A 10,510-nucleotide genomic window follows, 5' to 3' on the forward strand; every position below is an offset into this window, starting at 1 on the left:
AATTGGCCGAATTCCATTTAGGTGTTGCAGGTTTTGTTGTTGTTTTATCAGAAGCAAATGTTGAAATGGAATTATCATGAATTTCATTACTTTCCCTTTGTCTTTATGAACATTAAAATGTTTGCCAGGACCTCTTTAGGACCCCACAGTTAACACCCCTCACACCTTTGCCTGCTCTGACTCCACAGAGCTGTCCTCCTCCTCTTGCCTCTCTCCACGGTCAGCTGGCTGTCAATCTCATCCTGGCCTCCAACCTCTCACCTCCTCTGCCCCCCCCCCCCCCACCCTCCACCCCACCCCACACTCTATGCAGACACACACTCACAGACACACAATGTCCTGAGCCCTCTGCATCTCTGGTCCAGGTCTAGAGGAATGTTGAGTGTCTCTATAGCCCCTTCCCTGGAGATTAGGCCTCACCATGCATGCCCCCCTCACTTCATTCCATTCCAAAGTGTGCCCCCTAAGAGCTGCTGCATTTTTATCTGAGCCCGGTGATTGTGACAGATTGGCCAAATGACACACATATACACAGACACACAACTGTGGACACACAGCAAGGCACAAACAGAGGGGAGGCTGCTTTTGCCCAGGGAGGGACCAGGCAGTGCCAGGCTCCAGCTATAAAACCCCCCCAGAATGAGGCCGGAGTCCTGCTCTGAGCTGGACAGTACCTTCTTCCTTTGTGCCGAGACACTGTCGGGACAGGCAGCAGACGAGTCTCCAACATGAACGACATCTACAAGGCAGCGGTACGTCCTCTCACAACTCAAACAGATGAAAGTGTGCAGCAGGTTTCCTTTGATGAAGTGATGTAGTTTGTTGGATACTCCCCAAAACTCTGTGAGAACTAAACTGGTTTGAGAGTGGTGTTGTTCTGGATCACAAACCATGATCTTTGAAATTTTTTGTTAGTGTCACATATGACCATTGGTTTACTGTGTGAGACGGGAAGTTTATTTTGTTCTGTTGGATTGGCAATTGTATGGAAAGCTTTGGTACTTGTGTATTAATTTGTTGTTTGAAAAAGTCTCCCATCATGTTGGTCATCTGACATCTGACATTACTTGAATGGCTGGAAAATCCCTTCTGATGTGCACATCACCTCTATCAGCAGCTGATGTCAAAAGAGCCTTAACACCATATACGTCTCTAGATGTTCTCCTACTTCAGCCCTATCAGCGCTGATGGGAGCCACTCATGAGGTCACTGACAGGCTGCGTTCCCGGGTCCGGCAATCTGCTGCTTCATTCATGACTTCAAATGGAGCAGTCACCCTTCACATGACTAATTTTGGCCAGTTGCTCAGACGCTTCTGCGTCCGTGGTCCTCTGGTGCCAGAGCTGGGCTTCAGGTTTAGATAAAAAAAACCCACGGCTGAATTCCAGCATTATCTGTGAGCCCGAGAGCTGTGTGGCTATCTGTCCACCACCGCCTGGATAGTCGGCCGGCTGTCCTGTCCACTCACATCCCAAGTGAGCATTGCAGCTGAGGCAGTAAAAACACACAGGAATGTATATTAGACGTGTTTGTTTAGACAGATTTTTATCATATATCATCACCAGAGTGTGTATATAGGCCTTTCTATATATGTGTTAGTGTGTGTGTGTGTGTTTAATTTATAGTGGACGACAGACGATAACTCTTACATAAGCAGCTGTCTCCCTCTCTCATTCGTGGCAGCTTTTCCAGGATTACTGTTCCATTGTTGGGCCAGATCCACAGCTATGCTAATTTAAAGCACTGTGTATTGTGTCCTTTATCTGTGGTTCCTGATCCTGCTGTCTGTTTATTTTTATCTCCTCCTCTTACTGGATCTCACACATGATATATAGGTTCAGTGTTTTGTCAGAAGTGGGCCAGTGTGTGAGACACCTCTGTTGACCGAAAAGTTATCAAAACAGACAGAGATAATTTATTCTGGCTGATTTCACGCTTTATATTTCTAAATATCTTATCCCAATTCCAAATCTAAAACACTTCTTAAAAAAATATTTTTGATGACTGCCTGCTTGAGCTTCAGTAAATGTAACTAAATCTATCATAACTTTGTGACCAAGAATGTCTTTAATATGCCAATATTCATGGTGATGTCATAATTTAGTAATTAAAAGTTAACTCTTTAAATTTTTCAACCTTTACAGGTTGAGCAGCTGACAGATGAACAGAAAAATGGTGTGTAAACTGTTATTTTGACCCTTTATTCTCTTGTACTGCCTACATGTAACGTGTTACTTTGCCATCAAGTCAGTTTAATATTGCGTTTTCAGATATAACCAAGGGTGATGTTGCAAGGAAAAATCTCACCCTGTCCAACACCAAATGTGTTGTAACGGTTGTTAATTCGTGTTTGTGCTGCTGCGGTGTTGCAGAGTTCAAGGCCGCTTTTGACATCTTTGTACAAGATGCGGAGGACGGCTGCATCAGCACCAAGGAGCTGGGGAAGGTGATGAGGATGCTCGGTCAGAACCCCACACCGGAGGAGTTGCAGGAGATGATTGACGAGGTGGACGAAGACGGTAAATCAACACACTGCTGGGCGACAGTAAAGAGGCTAAATGATTGGTTGTTGTTGACCTCTTCATCTCCACGGATCAGCTGGCGAGTCCATCACTGCACAATCATGTTGTGTGGACAAGTGTCATTTTGACCATCTGAACTTAATGTCAAATGCCAGTTAAGGATCTTAAACACAACAAGATGTGTCAGGCTGAATTAAAGGGAAATGTGTATCAGATGACGCACAAGTCATCTTGAATTTTCCATGTGATGTAATGAGGAAACATTGTTTGTCAAAGCTTCAGTGTACAGTATGCCATGTTGTCAAACTATGGATTTTTTTTTCTCCAACAAAAACTATAAAAAGAGACATTTAAAGGCCCAGTCTGTAGTTTTTGGCCACATAAATTTCCTATATATATACTTATTAATATAGATATAAATAAAACAAATTGGTTTATTCACAGATTATAGACTTTTGTTACTTAACTGTAGGTACTATCTTCTGAGGTGAATTTCTGGAGGTGAAATAATATAAAATTCCATTGTGTGATGAAGTACAATTTGTGTGTGTACATGTGTGTGCGTGTGTGTGTGTGTGTGTGTGTGCGCGCGCAGGGAGTGGCACGGTGGACTTTGATGAGTTCCTGGTCATGATGGTGAGATGCATGAAGGACGACAGCAAAGGGAAGTCAGAGGAAGAACTGGCAGAGCTATTTCGGATGTTTGATAAGTAAGTTTTATGTTTGAACCGTTTTACTGGTTTCCTTATGATCCCACTATTAAGAATTAATGCAGTGAGAGCAGTTAACCGGCACAAGACATACTGCACTGTAAACTTACAGACAGACATACCAAAATATCCATAACAAGAGGATGCTACCGTCTGACCAAATATTTAAAAAAAAGTACCACAGTCTAGTTATCAAATTGGAATAGTGAGGTTCCAGCAAAGTATGCTCCCCGTTTGCAATTATGTGTACTGACAAAATGCCAAGTAGCTCTGCAGAGTACAGTGTGTGGTTTTCTCTATAATCCTTTTTGACAGTTCAGAATATTTGAAACACCCACTCCATGTAAGCCAGACACCTCGTCTGAGCATCAAAGAACAAACTTGCCTCACTTTCCCTCACAGTGATGGTTCCCAGACATTTAAATTCCGGATATGATCAGTCACATGTCACATACAAACATGCCACCTTCCCCACGCCCACCTCTAAAGCTTAGTTACTTTTTTTTTTTTTTTTAAATGTATGAATAATATATTTTACTCCTTTGGTTGTGCAGAAACGCGGATGGTTACATAGACCTCGACGAGCTGAAAATGATGCTGGAATCTACAGGAGAGGCAATCACTGAGGATGACATCGAGGAACTGATGAAGGACGGGGACAAGAACAACGACGGCAAAATTGACTATGATGGTGAGGAGTTGGAACGGTTTTAAACTTTGAAGAGTTATGATGAAATGGTTACGTATCTAACACTTTCTGTAATCTTCATTCATTCCTTGAAGTCAAAAAATTATTATCCATTATCTATACCTGCTTTATCCTGAGCACAGTCGGGGGGGGGGGGGGGGGGGGGGGAACCTATCCCAGCTCACTTTGGGCAAAGGCAGGGTACACCCTGGACAGGTTGCCAGTCTATCACAGGGCCAACACTTATAGACACACAGAAACAAAGACCATTCACCCCTAAGGGCAATTTACAGAATCACCTATTAACCTGATAGGTCTTTGGATAGTGGGAGGAAGCCAGAGTACCCAGAGAGAATCCACACAGGCACAAGGAGAACATGCAAACTCCACACAGAAAGGCCACTGGCCAGGATTGAACCCAGAACCTCCTTGCTGTGAGGCAACAGGGCTAACCACTGCACCACTGTGCCGCCCAAATGAGACATTTGCTTGATAAAGATATCTTCGCTGACTATGACTGCCTTCATTTTCCAGAGTTCTTGGAGTTCATGAAAGGAGTGGAGTAAACCTGAAGAAGAGAAGATCCAGAGTGTTATTTTTCTATTTCTCTGTGACTCCACAGTCATCTGTGGAAAACTGGAAGCTGAACTGGACGATGCTGATGGAAACAACGGGACGACTTTGCAAGATTTAGTCAAATACTGCATCTGACTGTTTCTGTATTTTTCTATCATCTCTTGCATTGTTGTAAATACAGATTGTGACAACTTTTGGGGCCTATGTAGACTTTAATTTGTGTAAATGTATCCAAATTACTTTTATTTTCTGTTGAGGCCAAGTAGTATCCCCCCCTCTGTTTGCTTGGAATATCAACTCTGTGTTTGTTTCTGGCTAAATCTCATCTCTGAAGTGTCACAGCCAGTTTACAAATCTTCTTACTGAGAGGCTGATATTGTTTACCTGGGCAGGAAATATATGTGTGCACAAAACAGAACATATTCATGAGACAACAATGGTTTTACCCCAATCTGTGGAAGACTAGCCAAACTTTTAGAACAATGTACCGCATCTAGTGTTGTTAAATGTTAAGATGTACACATTGTATATAAAAATATTTCTGTATGTCTAAAATACCCTCAAGACTTTTTATTCCCATCTCATGTCCCTGGAACGTCTGCATGTTTCTACATGAAAGGTCTGTTTGGAATGTGCGCTCATGTAATATAAACAATATGCATTTGTCAGTGCTGTCATTTTGTCCATTTTTCCCTTTGACTAATTTTCTAATAGCTTTCATTTTAAGAAAATTTCTGACCTTCTTGAGAAGTTGTGGAGGAGACAGATAATTCTGTCCATGCTTTAGTGCTTTTGTTGTCCTACTAGTTTTACTAGAGTACAAGACAGAGTCACAACAGTAGTGCTGAAGAACAAACAGCCATTATTTTACTGTCTCATTTCAATTTTGCAGAACTGGTCTTCAGATTTTACAGGCTCATCACATGCTCGCCTCTCTGCCCTGCCCTGCTGTTCACAGAGCAAATTAACAAGCAAAGAGGACCTGAAATATTACTATTGTCGCATCAAAACAAGAGGTACTTGTGTGCAACACTGAGCCATGCAGTGAATTTGGATTCATCTGTGTAATTTGTATTCTATAGTGTCTCTTTTCTACAGTATGTGAAGTATTCACATGGTTGCTGTGTAAGTATCTAGTTTCACAGTCTATTGAGACAAGAGCTATTTATGTCTAATCATGTTAGTGCCCATGTTAGGGGATCTGGATTGACTGACACCAGTTGACAATCAGATGCCTTCATCCATTTAAAGAATGCAGTTTGACTACAAAGAGATAACAGTTGTATTGTTAATACAGCTTTAAGTCTGACATACATACATGTTAGTAAACTGAATATCTGGATTATCAGAGTAGAATGATTAATTTTACATCAGCCAGCATTTTGTGAAAAAATCCTTATGTGTTTCTTTCTGTCAGTGATTTTAGGTTTTGGCACCACATTCACAGGAATCAAACAATCCTAAAACAGTCATTGCATAGTTAAATCATCATTAACATTTTAAACCATCATTCCCACACAAACAGGCTGCAGTTTCAGTAAACACAGGAGTCATGCAGTTAACACTGTGGCCACTTGATGTCAGCAGGAAAACATGTTCTTATCTGTTAGTTTGACTCAGTTGCAGTATGCTGAAGATGAGAGATTTCATGGCAGAGTTAGACTCTTTCTAAAAAAGATAATACTTAGAAAATTATGAAAAAAAAACCCCACACCCACACAAAGATAGATGCAGTCAATTTGAAAATAGGGCAAGCAGAATATGTTTATATTCTACGTGGTTAAAATGATTGTAAAATACAATAAGCAATTCCAAATATGAGCATGTTGCAGTATTTGAAAAATATGATCTTTTTTAAATCAATCCTGATGGATGAGAAAATATTAATTTTAATCTCTTTCCAAAATGAACATATAATATTTTCTGTATTATTTGATTTGTGATTCTGACCTTTTGTATGATTTTGTTAGCTGAAATGGGAATGACTGTGTTTTTTGTGAGCAGGTGACATCAGTGGCCTGACTGATGACAACATCCAAAAAAAAACTCCCACCTCCCTCAATCTCTTTCTGCCTCCCTGGGGGTCCTGTTATCTCTATTCTGTCCCCACGGTCGTGTGTTACCTGCGGGATTAGAAACCCAGAGTGAACCACATGTGCTCTGCCAGACCGATCTCAACAACCTAACGAAGATTGCACACTATGTCAGCTGCACTATCTGCAGTCATCAGCAGCACTGACGCAATACTAAGATAATATCAAGCTGAAATTTAAAATTCCCCCCTCCTCCTTTTTTTTTTTTAATCACACAGATTAAACCACTCGGCTGAACATGTTCTTTATGAGCTTTTAAAAAGCTGTCTGCAGCGTGGAGCAGGATGAGTAGTGCACTCTTCCCCCATCAATGGGAGGCTGGGCAGCAGCGGAGCACTGTGTGAATGAATCTGGGGTGTGGCGCACTAGCAGGAAGTTGGGTGGAGAAGTGATGCAGTTACGTAAAACAGGACTGATGACTCATGCCTGCTGTTAATAACACACACACACACACACACACACACACACACACACACACACACACACACACACACACACACACACACACACTGCGGTTATGAACCACCTTTGCGAATGTGAATTTCAGGGAAACAAAAGCCACCATGAGACCTGTTTTCTCATGGTGTGCAACATTCACACCCTTTAACACGGACCATTAAAAGTGACTAAGATAGAAGGGATTTGTGAGGTGATACTGAGTTTATAGATTTGGCTTCATTCAGTTTTATTATACCAGTGGAGGAAAAAATGGGTTATTCCATTTGCTTCGAATGAGTCAGGCAGACTTAGAGCTATAGTGACCATACACAGACACACACTGTTTCACTGTTTTACTCATTTGTAAATCATCTATTCAAACCATTAGATCACATAAGAATCGTGATCTACCATTAAATTGTCCTGAAACTGTGTTACTAAGCTTCGCCAACAGCGCAATGTTTTCATAACCTTTTCCCAGCACAGCATAATTTATGGATGCATAAAAAAAAAATCCCTGGAAGAGCGAGGAATACCCCTGGACACAATTTTGAGTTTGGGAGGCGTTAACTACTCATACCATCTTTCTGCCGCCCACACATGCAAACCTCGTTTGAAGCCAACAGGCTTTGGGTTTAGAGGATTCCTGTTTTTCTTGCTTTTCTGCATCACATGGTCTTCGAGGTTGTTCATTGCCAAACATCACAGTTTAATCTCTTGGAAATTTCTCATGCTGTTTGCCATTCACAACAACACAAAATTATTTATATTAGCTTCCAAATTCTCAAGATCCCTTTACACTTATTCTTTTTTAGGTCATGTAAAAGTAATTTATTATGTTTGATGTTCTGTGCTATTAATAGTCTGGCTCTTAAGTATGGAAGAGTGTGGAAGAGTGATTTACAAAAAATTATACACAGGCAACATTCACTTCTCTAACAATGAACAGGATCCATGGATTTATGAAATCTGATCACATTTTGAATAGACAGAATCTTAGATGAATCTCTGTTTTCAGAGAGCGAATGGTAGGTTGTTTTTTTGTTGCCATAAATACACAATGAGGAAGTGGAACACTTTAGACAAAGAGAGAGTGGAAGGACTGCAAATCAAACTGGAACAGACAGAATATTGTGTCATGACGCTCCATCCCACTTCTGGTGCTGAGAACACTGAAGTACTGTTTCTCGACTGGCTGACCATAATGGCCCATAGAAGAGCAACACGACAAGACACAGAATTCTCAAATTCCACAATAACTATTCATTGATTCAAATGAATAACAGCGATTGTTTTGTTTTAATGCACCACTGGAGGGTTTATCTATTTTTACCACTTTCAGAAAGGAAAGTAGCTGTGCATGTGAAATGGTGGAAGATTTAAATCATACACGCTTTGTACTTTTTAACACTTTCAGACGCTGTTTCAACAGGACTGCAGATTATTAGATGGTTTGTTTAAAATTGTTTTCCTGACATCACTTTTCCAGGCATTTATGATGTAGAAGCACATCCTGAAGTACAGACCTGCTCTTTGGCTCACTCAGAAACTCCGGACTGTAAGCAACATATGGCCTTGTGTGAATGGCATACCAGACGGCAAAACAGTTCCCAGCACAGCCTCCTCCGCAGCTCCTGAGCAGGAACACATGATAGACAGATGACCTTTACTTTGTGTTGGGTCTAGCAGGACACAAGGAATGTTCACTTTCATTCATGTTGCCACAGATTAAACTGCAAACAAATATCACTTTGTTCTAGTGCTTGGTGAGCGCAGGCTACTGTACATCACCGGATGGTGAAATTGGCCACGAAATGAGAGACTTCTGGTATTAACAGATGGCTGCCTTGGTCTGCCACTAGGATTCCATGTGGCTCTGCTTTACACATGACCCAGTATTCTCTTTGCCAAAACTCACACTTCTCTTCCTCCTCAGAGGACATACATGTCTTTGAGAAGAGACTGATGTTTCACAAGAGTGACTGAGGAGGGTTATGAGGGCTGTTTTGAAAAGATAATGTATCCGTAGTCCGTTTCTGAGGAGATAATGTACTTCCTGTTAGATGGCTGTATTTGTAACGGCACATATGTTCACTGCTCTGTGAAAGCATTGCGAATAAGTTTACAGAAGCTTATGATTTAAAGTATTTTGTTACAATTACTTGTGACTATGATGTTAATTTTACAGTCAGTTCAGCTTCTTAAATGTGTCCTTCCTCTCTATACTGCCCTTACAAATAGGGAAGTAGGAAGCATTGTGCATGACTTCAATATGATTCACGAATTCTGAGAATCTGATGGCAATCCCCAAATAATTGGAGATGAAATTACTGGCATATTATTCCAACACTAAAGGGTATTTCCATGTTTCACTGTAACAATGAACTGATATGAAAGAAAAAGTCATGCTCGTCATCATTTCTGGTAAAAAGCAAAGAATGTATCATACAGCTGTGTCTGAATGTTGCCTTTTAAATACAGTATAATAAAGACAGCACGGCGTCCATGATGTCATCCCTTCCTCAGTGTCATGATGTCAGTGACAACATTCAGCCAAATACTGAGATTAGGATTATTCTCCTCGGCCCAGAACATCTGCTCTACACAAACAGAGTGAGACCATGGGAGTTCAAATCCCTGCAGTAAAGATGGCAGTTATTCAGATGAGATTGGCATTTACAGCAGGATGGCCAAACGTGTAGAGGACATAAGAGACCAACATCTAGAAATGTTGAAACTTTTAAAACAATTTTTTTTGTCATGGAAATAAAAAAGTGAATTAGTGGACATAAAGACTGAGTCTGAGCTGAATGAATGAGCTATCCCTGTTATAGTGCATCACAAGCAGAAGCAGCTGTGAAATTATTGTCAATCATGCAGTATGCTAAGTATGTTCTTATAACCACAGCAGGTGTGAACCAGCTCTGACTGGCTTCTGCTCAGCCTCAACCGCACACACACACACACACACACACACACACACACACACACACACACACACACACACACACACACACACACACACACACACACGCACATGCACACGCACACACACACACACACACACACACGAAACATACCATAAGCATGCTTGCAAACTGACACATGCCCCCTCCCACCCTCACCCTGAGCTAAAATCCAGTCAGCCTCGTGCACATCTGCTTCCCCAGTAATGTCTGCTGAGTAAGCAGTACATTTGCCTCTGCTTCCCTTCATGGGTGATCACAACAGGACAGAAATACTCCAATTATCTGTCACACAAAACGTTCTATGGCAGCAAAAAAAAAAAAAGAAGAAAAAGATCACACCAACAGGCATCCTTTTTTTGCTATGTTTAGAAATGATCATTTTTCCTCATCAAAGGCTTCACTTGAAAAGTTCTGTCGCACTGCACAGCAAGCTCTGTAATTTCTGTTTACATGAGCAGGCATGAGTTGCCTACAGATTTTCTTGAGCAACTTAGTAACAGGAGAAAACAGGGGC

General features: G+C 41.2%; 1 protein-coding gene across 1 annotated transcript; it reads left to right on the forward strand.

Moving 5' to 3' along the window:
- The first annotated feature begins 647 nt into the window (after positions 1 to 647).
- Positions 648 to 5,164, forward strand: tnnc1a (troponin C type 1a (slow)). The gene is made up of 6 exons (XM_069141646.1): positions 648 to 752; positions 2,145 to 2,175; positions 2,373 to 2,519; positions 3,118 to 3,232; positions 3,787 to 3,923; positions 4,455 to 5,164. The coding sequence occupies exons 1-6, from the start codon at positions 729 to 731 to the stop codon at positions 4,484 to 4,486; spliced, it is 486 nt and encodes a 161-aa protein (XP_068997747.1). The 5' UTR covers positions 648 to 728; the 3' UTR covers positions 4,487 to 5,164.
- Positions 5,165 to 10,510: the final 5,346 nt, after the last annotated feature.

This window comes from Embiotoca jacksoni, unplaced genomic scaffold, assembly GCF_022577435.1.
Source record: "Embiotoca jacksoni isolate LCO1_2020_lvr unplaced genomic scaffold, fEmbJac1.0.p SCAF_9, whole genome shotgun sequence".
In the NCBI taxonomy this organism is placed as follows: Eukaryota; Metazoa; Chordata; class Actinopteri; family Embiotocidae; genus Embiotoca; species Embiotoca jacksoni.

Coding starts and splice junctions, on each gene's coding strand:
- tnnc1a (XM_069141646.1), top strand. CDS start 729: ATGAACGACATCTACAAGGCAGCG. Junction 2,520..3,117: donor TGACGAGGTGGACGAAGACG/GTAAATCAACAC, acceptor GTGCGCGCGCAG/GGAGTGGCACGGTGGACTTT. Junction 3,924..4,454: donor CGGCAAAATTGACTATGATG/GTGAGGAGTTGG, acceptor TTCATTTTCCAG/AGTTCTTGGAGTTCATGAAA.